This window comes from Pseudoliparis swirei, chromosome 18, assembly GCF_029220125.1.
Source record: "Pseudoliparis swirei isolate HS2019 ecotype Mariana Trench chromosome 18, NWPU_hadal_v1, whole genome shotgun sequence".
In the NCBI taxonomy this organism is placed as follows: domain Eukaryota; kingdom Metazoa; phylum Chordata; class Actinopteri; order Perciformes; family Liparidae; genus Pseudoliparis; species Pseudoliparis swirei.
Genome location: NC_079405.1, coordinates 10,055,352 through 10,074,710, shown reverse-complemented (window position 1 = coordinate 10,074,710; position 19,359 = coordinate 10,055,352). Strand labels below are relative to the sequence as shown.

General features: G+C 43.5%; 1 protein-coding gene across 1 annotated transcript in view; it reads left to right on the top strand.

Annotated features, from left to right (window-relative positions):
- LOC130208850 (neurexophilin-2) overlaps positions 1 to 16,799 on the top strand; it is a 53,431-nt gene extending 36,632 nt beyond the window's left edge. Inside the window, exon 2 of the mRNA XM_056438206.1 lies at positions 15,410 to 16,799. Within this exon, the coding sequence (XP_056294181.1) occupies positions 15,410 to 16,222 (813 nt within the window). The 3' untranslated portion in view covers positions 16,223 to 16,799. The remainder of the gene's footprint in view (positions 1 to 15,409) is intronic.
- Positions 16,800 to 19,359: the final 2,560 nt, after the last annotated feature.

The following is a 19,359-nucleotide window of genomic DNA, read 5'->3' as shown; positions in this document are numbered from 1 at the left end:
GCCGTTTTCCCGAACGCCTATATGACAAATCCCGAGCGCCTAAGGGCTCGAACACACCAGACGCGCCTCTCAAAAACGCGTAGCCCGCAAAACCATTGATTCCCTATGGTACGGCGCGACTTTCAGACGCGGGTTTCTTGCGTTTTTCAGGCGTGCTTAAAAGTTTTAATATTCTCAACTTTAAGCGCGAGGCGCGGAGGTCGGAGGCGCACCGCTCATCAATGTCACACTCGGCCAAGGCAGCCAATCGAATTAAGCAGGAGTCGGGCTTTCCTTCCTGTTTTCCCGAGGAGAACCTCATATTATATATTATATTAGCGGTATTTAATTACGAAGATCTTTATAATTATGAATCTAAACACGACTCACACTGACTCCTGCTCGGTCGGAAGGAAGTGCAACTGAAAGCCTCGCCATCGAGATACAACTCATGGAATAGATGGTGGTGTTCGCCGTAGGCCTACTCTTTCCTTTCTTTTTTTTAAATATATTGAACCCCAAATCAATGGTTGGTTGCGCACGCAGGTCCGCTCCACAGGCGCCCAGCGCTGTTTTGCCCGGCACATTTTTGACAAGGCGTTTTTGGTGCGGCTGTTTTTTATAGTCGCGTCTGGTGTGATTGTGCCTTAAGGCAAAAAAAAGTCCGCGATGGAAAAAAAACACCAACAAAAACCCTGTGTTCATCACGTGCATGTCAGCGAATATGTTCTCAATAGTATGTTTCAAGTAGGCTACAGCCGAACCCTCGTTCTGTTTTGATCAATAGTAATCGAGTTGATAAGTGTGTCTTCTTGTCTGATCAATACGCAACTGTGAGGTGCGCGAATGGACAGTGCGATTTAGACCGTGCGCGCACAGCGCGCCAAACAATTTTTTGGGAGCACCAAAGACCCATTTTGACCCAGGAAACCCCCTGTTATCATATCTAATATGTATGTAGACTTCTCTGTCTATAAGACAACCATCCAGCTCCAATTTGGTGGCCCAGATATTCTTCTTATAAGTCACTTCCTGTCGTGTTCATGAGACAAATGGGATTTATATAGTAATACAAATAATATTAATAATAATCATTTAATTTATATAGCGCTTCTCTAGACACTCGAAGTCACTTTACAGTCCAGAGTCCAGTAGTCATCCACACACAGTCATCCCGGTGGTGGTAAGCTACATCAGTAGCCACAGCTGCCCTGGGTCAGACTGACGGAAGCGTGGCAGCCAATCAGCGCCTACGGCCCCTCCGACCACCACCAACACTCATTCACATCCATACGAGCCGGGGTGAGGCTGCGGTGCATGTCTTTATGATGGTGGGGGAAACCGGAGTACCCGGAGGAAACCCACGCAGGCACGAGGAGAACATGCAAACTCCACACAGAAAGGACCTGGAACGACCGGGACGCCCGGGATTCGAACCCAGGGCCTTCTTGCTGTGAGGCGACAGTGCTAACCACTGAGCCACCGTGCTGCCCAAGTACCTGGGATGAGACCTATGGGTCTGCCCTGAGGAGCTACAATGAAGTCTCGATGATTGCACAACTACTGTAAATGCCCAAAGCACATGTACGCCACGCTTCTTTTGGAGGTCTTAGGTCACCCGCCACCCCAAAAGTGAGCCGCAAACATTGAAATGAGTTTTCTGACTAACTGTTGTAGGTGTCCTGCTGCTTGATCCTGCCTGTCTGTTGCCGACTGACGGCTTTCAGATCTCCTGATCTGCCTTTCCCAGGCTACGGACAAATCCAGTGTTGGCCCTATTCCAGGTGGTAATCCACTTGAAGCTGTTAGGTAACTGTACAATAACAATAATCAGTTGGCTTTTGCCACAGCTATCCACCAACTAACTCAAACACACAGATGAATCACATTTATGGACGGATGAAAGCTTTCGCATCCTTGCTGCTTGCTGTGATGGGGGCACCTATCCACCTGTTGACCTTGAACTCTAATTTACCTTCAGCTGTCACCAGGACTCCGTGATATTTGAACTCCTTGACTTGGGGCAGCAGTACATTGACTCAGAGGTGCTGACCCTCGTCTCAACCGCTTCACACTCGGCTGCTAAAAACTGCCCCAGCGTGCACCGGACGTCACAGCTCAGTGAAGCAAACAGAACTGCAGCATGGAGGGAAAAACTGAGATGAAGTCCCGTGGAGATGAAATAATAACAAAATAATCACTTTTTCCCAGTCAATAGTGGTTGAAGAAGTACTTAAAAGTAGTATTACCCCAGTGTAGAAATACTCTGTTAGAAGTGAAAGTCCTGCAGCCAAAATGATAAAGTAAAACTGTTTTAAATACACTTAAAATACAACAAGTAATAATTTTGACATCACTGTCTCTTAACTTGTTGTTGTCTTGTTCAGAGTTTTTTGTTTGTAACTACGTGTTTCATGTGTTGCTGCCTGTGTTGGCCCGGTCAACCACGAAAAAGAGATGTTTAATCTCAATGGACTTTAAATAAATAAATACAAATTATAGAGAATAGTCCATTTCAGAATAATATTGTATAATAATTATTATAATATGTGATTCTCATTATTGATGCATTAATGTGTTTATCCCTAATGTTGCAGCTGGTAAAGGTGCAGATAATTTAATATCCTGCTTTAATCTAAACAGTACATCATTTATGTATTTAGTTGATTATATTCTGTATTAATAGTATACATCTACAAAGTAACAAGTAACTAATGTTGCCAATCAAATGTAGTGAAGTAAAATATATAGAAGTAGTGTATCCTATATTTTCCCACAAATATGTATTCAATTATTTCCCAGAGTAAGAGTTAATCTCTTAATTTCATAGCGTTCCTCTTGGTTGCTCTGCTGCCAGCCCCAGGTTGAGATTTGGAGGGCTGGTCTTTATGTTAGATCTTTTATCCAATCATATTCAGCCATCGTGTGTTGCCAGGGGGCTAAAATCTGCCCTTAGGCCTTCAGAATCAAGATTGCGGGCGCTGGTAGCTTCAAGTGAATGGGAATGACGATGTTGTGTCAACCAATCAGCTTTAGAGTTGGCTCCTGTAGGCCTTCTAGCTGGCCCCGGAACCGGCACAGGAGCCAGCTAGCAGGCGGAGGGCGTGCACGTCTTTTGATTGGATTACCAATATTGAGAGGCGGGGTCTATGGGCAGGTATATGCAGAACCTCAGAACTAGGAAACTGAATTTGATAAAGGAATTAATTCGCGGACTACAAAGCTGTTTTTTCAACCCACAATGGCGGAAGGAGGAGAAGATGTCGATTTGGTCGAGCATATACTTTTAACGCCTTTCTCAAGACGAACTTTTCAAGAAAAGTTAGACATCGTAAGGAGGACTTTTTTTTCTTCTTTTTCTCCATCCCGATGCGCGCATTCTGCAGCGCGCGAGACGGAGAGCCGAGAGAAATGACATGCTGTTGTGTAGATACGATCAACATCAGACGGCTGTTTAGTTTAATAAATGAACAAAGACGTGCTATAGAGAAAATGACGGGGGCGGGCCAATTTTTTTTAATGTCATGCGATCTACGTATTGAGCAGCCCTGGTCTAGAGCCATGGCATCATAATGATGGTAATAAGAGGTGGATTAATTCGGGTGGGACTGTGTAGGACCTCACTGAAGGCCCAGGCCCCAGGCCCACGGCCCGCCACTGCAACTGATGTGCATTCAACATCTCACCCTGAATGTGTGCTTATTAATAGTTTTCAGCCTCTCGTACTCCTCTCGAGGAACGGTGAGTTTAACCTGAAAACTGTGAAAGAACAAAATCCATTTCTGTTTCTAATCACAACGAGCATTAAAATGGTGAAAGTCAGTAGCTGGCATCAGAGTCAGTGGTTTGTAGCGTGGTGGGAGTGGAACTGTACATTTGACTCTCCCCTGTGACAGCAGATCAATGCAGCCTGGAGCACAGATAGAAATGAATTGATTGTCACCAATAAAACTCCAATTAAACAAAGAAACACGCCTGGGAGAGAGAGAGAGCTCTGAGACAAGCAGCTTTCCTTTTCTCATCAGTCCTTCTGGAGGGGGGGGGTCAGGAGAGGAAGTCGGATGTGTGGTGGGGAGCTGGTAAGCGAAGTTCACTCCCTCTGAATACTCTCAAGGAGGTGTGGAAGTTATGGATGAAGAGGGAATGGGGAGGGGGAGCGAACCACCCGACGGAGGATCAGATACCCGATAGACGGAGAGAGTGTGAAAGAAAGGGAGAGCAGAGGCGCTGCCATTGAGCCAACGCTTTCTTAATGATGAAAAGAGATCTTAATTGTGGTGGCATGTGATATGTCGAGTTTCAGCAGTCAATTCTAGAGCTCATCTGACCTTCTCTTATTTAATAAGCTTCCTCGCTCACTCTCTCTCTCTCTCTCTCTCTTTAAGCTATTCTCTATCTGCCAGCATGTGTGTGTCTACTTTTGATGTCACTCACTCTGAGCTACACTCATAATCTTCTCATTGAACATCTCTTGGATTTCATTCGAGCGTGTACTTCCATGTAGGTTATAGGTGTCTCATCTAAGCGGCAACTAAAGATGCCTTTTTGCTCATATAAACTTCCAAATGAAGTTACAGATGATTAATGTTCCCCGTTCCTCGAAAATGTACAAGATCTCCTTACTCTCTCTCCGCTCCTCATCTCACTTCTCCGCTAATAACATTTTCTTCGCTATCTCCCTCTATCTCCTAAACTCTGTAATCCGATTGTTCTTTCTATGATTCTGCTGTTATTGAGTTGGCTATATCATACATATGTATAAGTCCACCACTATACTTATTCCATCTCATGCTACCAAAAAGGAATCTCAATCCTAAATGGAGGAAACTCTAATGCCGTGTTGATGTGTGTAAAGCTTGGCTATGGAGGCAACGTTGCACCTTGGAAGAATCCAAGTCATCTCCCCCACGTCAAGTTTTCTTTAACCGTTATTTAGTCACCTCAGTGGTTTTAATGGATTAAAGGTCACACAATCCTGAGATGGTTTGTCTCTGGTAATGATGCTGTTTTTCATGGCACGGTTATGGCAAATAAATTGCAAAGGATTCATCAGATTCTGATAACAAGTCATGCTACCAGTGTCAACAATGACTGGATGGATTGTCATGACACTTTGCACAGAAATTCCCCAGAGGATACATCCTGAAGACCTTCATGATCTCCTGGTTTGTCTAGAACCACCATGAGGTTCTCTTTTCAGTGAGATGCCTCAAGAGTAATTAAATGGATTACCATTCAATGTTGTACAAACATGCATGTTTATTAACCTTTTATATAGAAGCCTTATATGGCCGGAGGCATTATGTTTCCGGGTTGTCCATTAATCCATCCGTCTCTTCTAGCAAGCCAATAGTTGTAGTTCATCCAGTACTTATGTTAATGAAGTAATACCTGCAAGACAAATTACATTTTATTTGTATGTTATGGGGATTTTAGCATTAACTCAAAGCACCGCTGTCACTAAGTACAGCCTCACAAAAGCGCTAGTGAACATGAATAACTTAATCAGGGAAATAATATCTGTGAAGAATGCTTGATTTAGATCAAATCTTTGGTTTATCCCACTGTTATTACAAAATATGCTTGACCATAGATGGCAATTTAAAAAGTATGGCAAGTACCCTTTTTTGTTATTCATTGTTTTTATTCATGTTTGCATGCTTCAAATTAAAACATGCCTTTTTATGCAATTGAAACTGTACTTATACTTTACATTCTAAACTTTTAATTGACTTCATCATGACTTTATGAGGCATAAATAAGACTAGTATATTGATACATGAGACAGCAGATTGTAAAAACATATATTTAAAGTCATTTACATGCTAATCTATGCTTTCCCCAGAATTGTAGTATATGTATATAAAAGTAACTACTGTAAATTAAATACATGTATGTATGGGACTAAAATATTCTTGCTGAGTTGCTCGGTGTGTAAATATAGTTTCTACTGGGTGCACCACGGGGCTTTCGAGCCTCTTTATCATCCACAGCAACATTTCTTTGGCTGAGAATTACTTCTCGCTTATTGTAACCTAACTGAATAGAGGCTGAGGAGGAAGTAAAGCATGAAGCTGTACTTTTCAAATCGTCAATCTCTTCCCAGTTGCAGCAGCCTGATGTGACCTTATAGCAAACATCCGCTGTTTTGCAAAAAGTCTATAGCATATGGATTTCATGTCAAGAAGAAATATCTGATATTTCTACTAACAAATCCTCACCCTTTAAATAGATTTACTGTCCAGCACAATTTTTTTTTTACATTTATGCTAATAGAAAGTCCATCTATTCATGGGTTTCGTTTGGCATTTTATTACTTTTGTACCACAGCAGAAGTCCTCTCTCCATACTCATCTTTTTCCACTCAATCGATGTTTATTAAAGTTGCTGACTGCGTACAGTTGCGCAAAAAGACCCGTGCCGACCTCAGACCCCTTGATAAAAAATGTTTTTGCTTCATAAAGTTGACCCAGAAGGTTAGCTTGAGGTTCCTGGCGTGATGTTGCCGCTGAAGATTGTTAAGGATTATGATGATGGTGCTAGTTCAAGCTCCGTACCATCAGCAAGAGAAATGACTGCACCAGCAGAGTGTTAGTCTGACAGATGGCAACACATGGAGCTTGCTGACAGCACTGCTGACAGCGCATACACAGGAAGTCCCTATCTTGCATGCACTGTTCACACTGTTTGTTGCTGTACACATTGGGGTGTTTTTATGCCATCAACTGTGACGTATTCCTACCTGTCAGCGCCAAAGTCGGCTCACATCACCAATTCACCAGCTTAAAATTGCAAGACCACCGCAACGGCTTCCTGTCATGACACCAAAGGGAGTTGAGGTCTGTTAAAAATCTTCAGTGGGTCATTATCCCAGTCACTGGTCATTTATCAACACCTGTCGTTTTTTGGTAATTCATTCCTCCACTAGTCAATAAACTTTCAGTTATTTTCCCCTCAATCAATCTACTTAGAAATCAGCTCTGTGGGCATGTTAATGAATAGCCAACAGACATAGATACATTAATTGAATGACTGAATACATTAGGAGCTGTATTGAGCGCTGTCCCGTTGCCTCTGCTAATAGCAATATGGAGTTATTATTAGGTGCAGTGATTGATGAAAGATGAGTCGCGCTTTGGCACAAACCTGTCGGTTCCACTGCCCTGGATAAGAATGAAGGGAGACCAAAACTGTCCTTGCATGAGAATACACAAAGATCTGATCCTGTACTTGTTTTGAAATGCTGTTTTCATTTGTTTTTGGGGTTTTTTATCCACTAGAACAGTTTATAACTCTATCCAAATGCCTCCCCTAGGGAAGCACATGTAACCCCTCCGAATAGCTTTGATACTTCACGCTGTCACTTCATGACAGCTTTGAGCTTGAAGTTTGCATGTGTGCTCCAGTGTGTGCGTTTTAAAGTGCGCTCACATGGTTGGTAGCATGGCAGTGATGTGATTGGTGAGACATGAAAGAGAGCAGAGGAAGACTTCCAGTCAATCAGCCCTGCAAATAACCACCTCGGCTGTGGATTAAAGGCAGAAAGCTGTCTAAACTAACAAAGGCTCACATCCATTAACTTACACGCAGAGTTGTTTTTCTCTCCCGAGCAACACTGACAATAAAATTAAAGTGTGTTAACAAAAATAGATGGTTTTGTTTTCTTCAATCCTAGTGATGAAACATAAAACATAAAACAACTTGTATGCTCGTGGAAGTGAAAATCATAAGCGGTAATAAGAAGAGTGACCTATACAACATTTAGGATTATGATAATGTATGTGAAATGAAGTGCAACATTACTTTTTTGTCCAGTTTGAAGATTACATTGAATTTAAACCTCTGAATAATTGATGTCTTCAGTGGGGGGTAGAGGTTGTAGATTGCTGGTTGAACTTTGAGTACTGAAAGCAGTGTATTCTGGCTTTGTCAGGGCTGCTATTATCGTATATTAACAACGATGTAATGTTGAGTGCAGAACACTTTAAATGCTCCATGAAGCTGCACTGGGGGCTGATATAGGATTAAAACAGACATGAATCCCGAATTGGTTACCTTCAACTGTCACGGGTTTCGTGGGGCGAAGCTCAGGTGCAGAGAAAATAGGCAGGACTCCAGGTAAAGTGAAGCAAAAACTCTTTACTGAGAAAAAGAGAGAAACTCTGGTTGCAAGCAACGTAACACTGACAAAACACAGGGGGCGCTTATCAATAAGCATTCTTGTCTGTGCTTATGTTCTCATGGACTCGTGAAACTTCATCAGTCGTAGCCCAAGTACATGTTCCAATTCTTTTCTTTCAAGTTTTTTTCAAGTTTTTTATTATAAGACAAAAGACAATACATAGTCATAACACCGAGAAGACAACAAAACAGTGTGGACGACAAAACAGTGGACAACACATCATAAAGTGAGAGTATTGGAGAATGGTGTGTGTGTGTGTGTGGGGGGGGGGGGGTGTGGGGGTGTGTGTGAGTGTGTGTGTGTGTGTGAGTGTCATCACACAGGGTGGCTGTGAAGCGTCTAGTGCAGTAGTGCAGAAGTGCTTATAGTTAGTGCATGCTGCATGTTGCATGCTGCCCTCTGCTTGCAACTCTCTGCTTTCAGCTACCGCCGCTGGCTAGCTCCCTCATAGGGGGTGAAAAGAGGAGCCGAGAGCGTAAGTCTCCTCTGCCAGTACATAGCCTCTCCACCACCAAGACTCCTGCAGTGCCTCCTCGTGGCCACACATGGTAACTGGGTACCCTGCGGTCCCAGGCTAAACTGCAGGGGATCTCGGAGCAGCAGTGGGCCCCAGAGATGCGGTGTGCAGGCCCACCACAAGGTGGACACGCCCTGGCACCCATCAACCACTGCCCCAGCTATGGGCAAATAGCCCCACTGCCTTGTGGGTTAGCCTCTTGAGGCAGGGCTAAGGAGCAGACCCGACAGAAAAGCAATGCGCTGGCGGTGCGCAATAGGCGGGCCTAAACACAGCCAGGACCCGGCAGCCTCCTGCAGCCAGGATGGGGAACTGGTCGTCCTGGGCTCACCCATGCCACCAGATTTACCTCACCATGGCGAAGATAGTGCTACTGGGGATAGCGCGCTCCAACGGCACTCTAAATAATCTCTTTGCGCAGGTATCCACCTCTGACCACGGTGAATACTCTGGATCCACATCTGGTTGAAGACTGGCGGCGTTGGGGCAACTGGCGACGGGAGCAGGTTTGAATAGACTGGGAGCTTCTAGTCAGAGCCCTGCACGTCAGCGGCACAGGATATTGGTCGCTATCAGCTGGGACTGAGTGGCAGCTGATCACGGCAGCACCCTGTGTGACTGAGCAGCCCCTATTTAGGGACCACACTGCTCACCTCAATCCGAGGAGGGGCCTAGAAAAGGTGGCCTAAAAAATGCCCACTCAACTCGCACCTGGACAGGCTACCGCACCTGTCGGGTCATTCCACTTCTGCGGTCGAAACAGAAGGAAAAAAACCTAAAACTGGCAACATGGAACGTAAGAACCCTCCTGGACTCCTATGGCAGAACCGAAAGACCTCACAGAAGAACAGCACTGATTGCGGCCGAGCTGAGGCGTTACAACATCGACATCGCCGCACTTTGCGAGACCAGGCTCCTTGATGAAGGGTCGCTGATAGAGGAAGGGTCTGGTTACACCTTCTTCTGGAAAGGCTATCCCCCAGGTGGACAACATCTGCACGGTGTGGGACTGGCCATCAAGAACACACTGCTACCAAGACTCACTGAAACACCTGTGGGCATCAGTGAAAGACTGATGACCCTCCGTATCCCCTGGCGAAGAACCGCTTTGCTACACTTCTTAGTGTGTATGCGCCAACACTGCCATCCGACACTGAGGTTAAAGACTCATTCTATCAGTCACTGGATGAGGCTCTCCACGGATCCCCAAGACCGACAAGATCCTCCTCCTTGGGGACTTCAATGCTCGTGTGGGGCAGAGTGACAGGATATGGAAAGGAGTGCTTGGCAGGCATGGTATTGGTCAGGCCAACTCAAATGGCATGAGATTACTTACTCTCTGCTCTGAGCACAACCTGACCATAACCAACACCATCTTCCAGCAAAAGACCAAATATAAAACATCATGGATGCACCCACGCTCTAAACATTGGCACCTGATTGACTATGTCATCGTGAGACGTTGTGACATCAAAGACGTTCTCATATGCCGGGCCATGAGAGGTGCATAATGCTGGACAGACCACAGGATGATCGTGGCCAAAGTCCACATGAGCGTACGCCCCCCCATGCGGAAACGTGGGGTCAGTGGGAGACGGCTAGACTGTGCCCGTCTGAACGATACCATCATAAGAAATGACTTCCGCTGCTCCTGGCTGAAAAACTTGAAGAGCTTGAACTCACCTTGAGAGGAGAGAATGACACAGACCTACAGTGGACCGCTATCAGCTCAGCCCTTCATGAAGCAGCAGCCCACACAATCGGCTATAAGACCAAAAACCACCAGGACTGGTTTGACAATAACTCAGACACCATCCGTAACTCACTGAACGTCATGCACAAAGCACACCAGGCAACCCTGAAACCCCTCATTGAGCACCGCCAGACAGCAATGGCAGAGGGCGAGGCGTGAAGTGCAAAAGACCCTACGGACAATGCAAAACAAGTGGTGGACAGAGAAGGCACAGGAAATCCAATCTTTCGCTGATAGAAATGATATGCATAACTTTTACAATGCAGTCAAATCTATCTACGGCCCAACAAACCACTGCATCACTCCTGTTAAAACCGCAGATGGGCTCAGAGTCCTAAAAGACCAGAGCAGTATACTAGAGAGGTGGGCTGAACATTTTAATACCCTGCTTAATCAGGACTCTAAAGCAGACCGCACCATCCTGGATCAACTGCCTGAACTTCCACCGATTGACAACCTTAACCAACCCCCGACCTTCCTGGAGGTCCTGTCAGCCGTCCGCTCTCTGAAGAACAACAAGTCTCCTGGCATGGACAATATCCCTGCGGAACTGCTTAAACATGGTGGTTACCTCTGTACAAGAGCGCTACATCAACACATCACTAAAGTATGGGCTGATGAAAACATCCCACAGCAATGGAGAGATGCCAAAATTGTCACTATATATAAAAACAAAGGTGACAAGACCATCTGTGGCAACCACAGGGGTATAGCACTCCTTGCTGTTGCTGGTAAGGTCCTGGCCAAGGTGCTGCTGCAGAGGCTACTCAACAACATCACAGAGGCATTGCTCCCAGAATCACAGTGTGGCTTTAGGAAGAACAGGAGTACAGTCGACATGGTCTTCACAGCCCGGCAGCTTCAGGAAAAGTGCAGGGAGCAACATCAAGACCTGTTTATGGCTTTTGTCGACCTCTCCAAAGCCTTCGACACTGTGCAGAGAGACCTACTGTGGGACATCCTGCTCCGGTTTGGATGCCCTAACAAGTTTGTCAACATCCTCCGACAGTTTCATGATGGTATGAATGCTAGGGTGACAATAGGAGGACAAGAGTCTGCCTCCTTCCCTGTGTGCACAGGGGTCAGGCAGGGGTGTGTACTAGCACCAGTGCTCTTTAACATCTTCCTCCTATGCGTCACCCAGCTTCTCCATAAGGAAATTGAGGACAACAGCGGGGTGACAGTAGTCTATAGGCTCGATGGCAACCTCTTTAACATCAGGAGGCTGCAGGCCACCACCAAGCTGCACAGAGTGAGGGTCCTTGAGCTGCAGTATGCAGATGACTGCGCTCTGGTGGCTCACACTCCACAAGACCTCCAGGCTGTCCTGGATGCAGCTGTGAAGGCTTACAGCAGGATGGGGCTGACCATCAACATCACCAAAACAGAGGTAGTCTGTCAGTGGAGCACCAACATCCCACCCACGCCACCCATCTTCAGCATCAATGATAAGCATCTATCTGTAGTACCATCATTCAAATACCTCGGGAGTATCCTCTCTGAGGACAATAACATCGACAATGAGGTCCAGAACAGAATCAAACAAGCATCAGCTGCCTTTGGGAGACTCAGGCGCCGGGTCTTTCAAAACAAGAACTTATACCTCCATACAAAAATCTCTGTGTATCAAGCAGTGTGCATCACCACCCTCCTGTACAGTTGTGAAGCCTGGGTCACTTACAGCCGCCATGTGAAGTCCCTGGAGCATTTTCACATCCGCTGTCTCCAGCGAATGCTAGGAATCACTTGGCGTGACCGAGTGCCACACACCGAGATCCTCAGGAGAGCAGGCTGTAGGAGCATGGAGGCCACCATCACCCACTACCAGCTACGATGGCTGGGGCACGTTATAAGGATGCCCCTCAATCGGCTGCCTCACAAAGTGCTGTATGGCCAGCTCGCCCAAGGCCAGCGCTCTGCTGGAGGGCAGAGGAAGCGCTATAAAGACCAGATAAAAACAGCGCTAAAGAAATGTAAAATCAGACCAGGGGACCTGGAGGGCTTGGCTGCTGACCGTAACACCTGGCGTCAGATGTGCCAAGACGGGACCACAGCACTGGAGGAGGACAGGACAGCCAGGAGGCAGGAAAGAAGGCATACAAGAAAAACAACCAAGGTTGCCAGGACCACCACTACTACATACGCATGTCCCACCTGCGACAAGACCTGTGGATCCAGGATAGGACTATACAGCCACCAGAAAACTCACCGCTGAAAGTCAGAAGTGGACGTCATCATCGGCTTCGATGGACAACTACAAGCAAAGCAAGGGGGGGTGGGGGTGTGTGTGAGTGTGTGTGTGTGTGTGTGAGAGTATGTGTATCTGAGTCTTTTTGAAATCAAAGAAACAAAATACATAGATGAGGGCAGATTTATATGTATGCACGTGGAATTTATTTGGTTTTCAGGCCAGGGAAAATAAAATAAATTTAGATTAATTCATTAATCAATAAGATGGATGGTGTCAAGTTTGTAAACACATAGTGAATGATGACCAGATGTAGTGGTGTTGTAAATGATAGATGAAGTTAGTTTTTCCATTGAAATATATTCAGTCCTTGATTTTCAGTTCATGAGTATAGTTTTTTTTGCGATAGTTAGGGCCACAAGAAGTATTGTGCAGTTTGTTTTGCTCAGGTTTATTGATGAAATGTCTCCTAATAAACACAGTGATGGGGATAACGGGACGAGGCAGCTCAGGAACACAGACAGTGACTCAGTTATTTGTTTCCAAAAGTGTTGAACTGGTGTGTAGTGCCAGGTGGCGTATATGTATAGCTATCCAGACTATTTTCAGTGCAATGTGGACAGATGTCTGTTGTGAATCCCATTTCAAAAATGTTGTGTCCAGTGTAGTGAATTCTATGAAGTATTTTATATTGTATTAATTGTAAATTAGCATTTGTTGGTCATGAAATGGATATTAGAACAGATGTTGGTACAGAAGTCAGCATCAGGAGTGATAGATTAATCTAACTCCCATTTTCTTGATGGATATTATTTCATCAGAGTGTGATATTATAGGTGATATTAATTAATTGTGAGTTTGAGGGAGGTAATTCCAGATTAGTGACCTTAATGTTAAATTTCGTTTCAACAGATGATTTGAGTTGCAGATATTCCAAAAAGTGACTGTTCCCGATGCCATACTTCTGAACCAAATGGGGGGATAAAACCAGGCTTATGTTATTAAAGATGTGTTTCAAATGAGTGATGCCTTCAGCGGACCATGTGTGGGGATTTAAAGGTTTATTGCAGCTTAGAAAGTCAGGATTGTTCCATATAGGGGTGAAATTTGAGGGTGCAAAAGTGATGTTAGTGATTGTTGGGGATTTTTACCAGACTGTCACAGTTTCTGCTATTGTTGGCATTTTGAAGCAAGGAAATAGTAGGTCTGTAATATGAATGTCCTTACTGTCTGTCTGTCTATATCTAACCATGTGTTGTCTGATTGATTGGGGTGGATCCATTTAAGAATGTATTAAAGTTGATTTGCGAGTGAGTAGTGGAAAAAATGTGGGGCTTCAAGTCCTTGTGTTTCACTTTTTTTGTAAAGTGGCCAGTTTTATTCTTGCCGTCTTATTTTCCCAATAATCTTGAGCGATGATTGAGTCAAGAGATTTGAACCAGGAGTGGGTAGGTTGAGATGGAATCATTGTGACTAGGTAATTTATTTTAGGATGAATTGTCATTTTAACTGTATTTATTCTGCCCATGTGTGATAGTGGGAGTTTCGTCCAGCGGAGGAGGTCGTCCGTTAGTACATGTTCCAATTCAAAGTCCGCTTCTCGCAAAGCAAGGTCAAAATGCCGGGATGTGGCTTGATCGTCCCATTTTCCTTTTTTTTTTTTTAAATGCTCCGCTGGCTCTGATGTCTCCGTAGCGGTTAAACATGAGATATAATTCGGTTTGGAGGATCTATCGAGGACAACGAGTTTATTATTTATTCACAGGTAACGGTACATCAGGGGTTAAGATTCATAACTTAATATTTTAATTAAACTTTAACATTGAACTATAGTGGTGTCTTTTTACTTTTGACCTAATTGTTTGCAATTACTTGTGTAATATAACTATAAATATATATATACACAAATATATATATATGTTTTTATTTTTTACACAATATTTCGATATATACATATACACACAATTCAAAATAAAATAATATTTAAAGGATAATGAAAAAAGCAGGGTTGTCATATTTTTGGGGACTGTAAAAGTAATTTACAGTGAATAATTAAACTCATGAGCAAGAACAGCTGATGTGGTGATGTCATCAAGTCAGCTGCTGTTCCAATTGCAGAAAGACCGTCCTGCGTCCTCCTGTCCTTTGGAGACTGGACTCCCAAGACAAAACTCCAAAGTAAAAACTCCAAAAGTACACAAATGTACTTAGTATTGCTAAATGGACACGACAGGTAACAAAGACAGGAATACAGTATGCTAACAAAGACAACATATGGCAGGGGAAAAGGGAAAGACTGGGAGAATATATAAGGGGGAAAACCACAGGTGTTGGGCACGAGTGATTAGGGAGACAAAGGAGATGAATGAACAATCAAGAGAGAGGAGTGGCTAAGGGCAGGTGAAGGGAATGAACAATCAAGAGACAGGACTGGCTAAGGGCAGGTGAAGGGAATGAACAATCAAGAGACAGGCGTGGCTAAGGGCAGGTTCAGGGAATGAATAATCAAGAGACACTGGGGAGACACACATAACAGGGCATTACGCAACTGGGCTGATTTCATGCCTGATTGGCTGTCGTTTGATGTTAATTTTAATTTCTCAAACAATAAGCAATCTGGCTTTTTAATATAATGTGGCTAACTGTAGTGTTGACAAAACATATAAGTATAGATTAAACTAGAAATAAATAGATTTTCCTGCAGATTATGACCATTTAAATTGAATAGTCTTTGGCCCGTTGTAAATAACATTTTCTTCTTCTTCACTTGCGTGTCTTTCTTTTCTCCAGGTCCAAGGATTGGAGAAGCAGGTGGAATTGTCAGATATGGGCCCAGTGGGGTCTGTGATGAAGACTCTTCCGTATGGCATGGGTGGAGGCACAGTGGGAGGAACCACAGGTGGAGTGGTTAAGCCTCCGTACCAAACACGTATCTTCTCCACTTCAATTGACCAGACACCCATGAAATCCAAGCCACCAAACTACAGTTTCTTTAACCCATACGACTCGGCCCGGAACCAGTCCCTGCTCCTGGACCAGACAGGATACCGCTCTAAGCGCAAGCCTTCACTAAAGACATTCCAGAAGACCAAGAGGATCTTCGGCTGGGGAGACTTCTACTTCAACGTCAAGACCATGAAGTTCAGCTTATTGGTGACAGGGAAGATTGTGGATCACATCAATGGGACGTTCACTGTTTTCTTCCGCCACAACTCGTCTAGCCTGGGGAACGTGTCGGTCAGTATCGTGCCACCCACCAAAGTGGTGGAGTTTGAAGTCCTCCAGCATATGCACCCCCACACTCAGCAGAACGTCCAGATCCATGAGAGCCGGCAGACCACCATTCACCCAAAGGAGACAAAGACCTTTAACTGCCGGGTGGAGTATGAGAAAACCAATAGATCCAAGAAGCCCAAACCCTGCCTGTACGATCCTTCTCAGACCTGCTTCACGGAGCACACCCAGTCCCACGCTGCCTGGCTCTGTGCCAAACCCTTCAAGGTGATCTGCATCTTCATCTCTTTCTTCAGCATCGATTATAAGCTGGTTCAAAAAGTGTGTCCGGACTACAACTTCCAAAGTGAATACCCTTACTTGGGATAAGTAAGTGAGACTGAACTGCAAAGAGAGAAAAAAGGGACAATGTTAATGACGATGATGATTATAATGATAATGATGGAAATCATAGTCATATTGATTACGATGAAGAAGCAGGGGACAGTTTTTTGCCTCTAAACTGCAGTGAATTGTGGATTTAAATCAAGTATAATCGTTATGGATGGTTAGGATAAGGCTGATTTCTCTGACTTTATTCCCAATTTGTATTGGTTAACTTCTGTTTTCGTCTGCTTTTTTCTGTAAATAATGTACTCAACCTCAGCACACTTATTGTTTTTAGATATTTGTTTCTCAGTGTTATTACTTTTTGCAGTTGGAGAATTCCGTTGAAAACCGCTGGAATCAGTATTATGCCCTCCGAGTACAGAGGGAGCCTCTGAGGCAGTTGTGCTGCACCATTACTGTATGGCAGACATAATGTTATGGTAGACTGACTGTTAATCATACTCTCAGCTCTACGTTTCCCTGGATTATAAGAGAGTTATATGTATGAGAAATGCTATGCTGGATATGCATACCAATATACTGTATGAAAAAGCACATTAAAATCTCTTAAACTGTCTTTCTTTTACTGGGTAAATGTCTTTGTTCAGAGCTACAAGCACAATTGAAGGATACAAGCTTTGCAGCATATTCATGTTATCTAACTCAGCAAGGACACTATTATAAATGAAGTTACAGTTCACTCAGATTGGGAGCTCCTGCCAAAGCGTTCTGTGAAGATATGTCATTTTAATTTTCTGAAACATATTGAAGTGTAGGATTGAATTATGACTCGAAAACCAACCGTGAAACATTCTTAAAATGATGATAGCTCCTTTTGAGGGAGTTGCTGTGTACAGTAATTGAATCCTAGGGAGGTAACTGATATGATTTTAATTACATTCACCCTGAAACTGAAAAGAGAAATATGTATTGTATTTTAGGCAATATGGCTGACATATTGTGTGTGTTTGATCATGCAAGCAAAGGAAATATTACACATTTGAGAAACTATTTTTCAGTTACACCTAAACCTCCAGGTGGCTTTGTCACAATGTATTGACTGCTGTATTACTGGTGCTACTGTGATAATCTCAGATACTCAGAAAAATGTGCTTCATCATTGTTCTTTATTTCAAAAATATGAATTTACGGAAAATGGAATCATGATAGTCTCATCATTATTATATATAAATAAATACATTCATCCAGATTAGAGGAACCTAACTGAAAACATGGATCAACTCACCCACCTCCTTCTGGATTATATTTAGCACCTCCAATTTGCAACTATCTCAGACTGTTTCTTCTTTTCCTTATTCACAAACTCCTTTTTTCTCTCTTAACACAGACTCAACGGTTCTTTGCTCGCTACACTTTTTTATCCGCCTATAATAGTGCTCAAAATTTCATTAGAAAACATACAGTCAATGCTAATTTAATCTTTATCTCACTCAGACTCGATAACCTTTTATGCTTTTGATCAATGACATTAAAATGCAGTGGTGTATAAAGTACCCAAAACAAAAGTCATACTTGAGTAAAAGTAAAGATACTTGACTGGAAAATTACTCAAGTAAAAGTAAAAGTCACCTATGAGAAAACTACTTGAGTAAAAGTATTAAAGTATCTGATTTTTTTTGTACTTAAGTATCAAAAGTAATTTTCTGATATTAAATGTACTTAAGTATTGAAAGTAAAAGTAAAAGTAAATGCTGTTAATAAAAAAAACAAAGGGTCAGAATTTTGAGAATTATGAAGTTTATTTGTTTGGGTGCTGTGGCCGCCATGAACAAGGAGTATGAGCTCGGATGAACTTAGCAATATATGAATACTATGAAATTACTAAGATATAAAAACACGATTAACACAGAAAAAAGCAGAACCAAAAGTAACAACCAGAATCATCACTTGAAAGTGAAAAATGTATTGTTCATCTTCAAAAGAAGTTGATTTTCAAAATGGACAGATTTCAGTGTCGCTCTTCTTGGACTGAAGAAGAGTCCTGCGATGCTGAAGAGCCGTTCACAGGCCCTGATGGTGCAGGTAGAGTGTGTCTAGCTTCACAGGCCCTGATGGTGCAGGTAGAGTGTGTCTAGCTTCACAGGCCCTGATGGTGCAGGTAGAGTGTGTCTAGCTTCACAGGCCCTGATGGTGCAGGTAGAGTGTGTCTAGCTACAGACAGCAGCACACAGTTGGGAAGCATTTCAGCAAGTCAACGTGATCCACGTCTCCATCCAGCTGTTTGCTGCTGTCATGCGCTTGAGATGATGAAGAAGAAGTCCTCTTCATCAGATGAACTGGACCTGGTGGCACCACATAGCTGCAGGGAGGGTTCTTCCATGTGCTGCTTGATGTAGTCCATTCCTGAAATAAAGTGAGAGTATTACAGACATGATAGAATTAATAACACTTCCTAACATGTCATGACCCCAACCTAAAGTTTTGTACAAAATAGTTTTTTTAATTTGAAGTTTATACATTTAGTTCCATGCTCTGTCCGTGTATCCAGAGTTGATTTGTGAATATGTACTTGTATCTCTGTAGTTAAACACAACAACAGTCCCAAATCAATATCGTCGCCATTACTGGACCGTCACTCTTATAATATTAATACAAATAATTATAATAATGCTGTAATGATTAGCATTATATTATAGCGAAGACGACTCAAATCAACAAATTCTCACAACTGTCAACACTTCTTCAGCTCATTAACTCGCTAGAGATCCGTCTACTCCACTCACGCTAATTGTCTCATTTAATTTACGATAGCTAGCGAACGTTAACCTAACATACAACATGCGGAGGACAATCAGACACCTGCCTCCCCCTCTCCTGCCAAAGATATAACTTACTCCAATCCTGAGGACAACACTGCTAGATATCTTAACAGGTGTATGATGACTAAACATGAACGTTGCGGCTCATGGGATTCATCTTATTTACCTCAATGTGTTTCCTGAGGTTGGTGAGTTGTTGAAGGCCAATATCTCCGTAGCTTTCGGTCGGCATAAGAGGCACTTCATCCGGTAGGAAGAAACTTTCACTCCGACAAAAGACAAGAGTTCGCCCAAATATGGCCACGGACGTTGATCTTGGTCCCCGTGGTTGTTCGAGTAGCTTCCATTGCTGCTCCA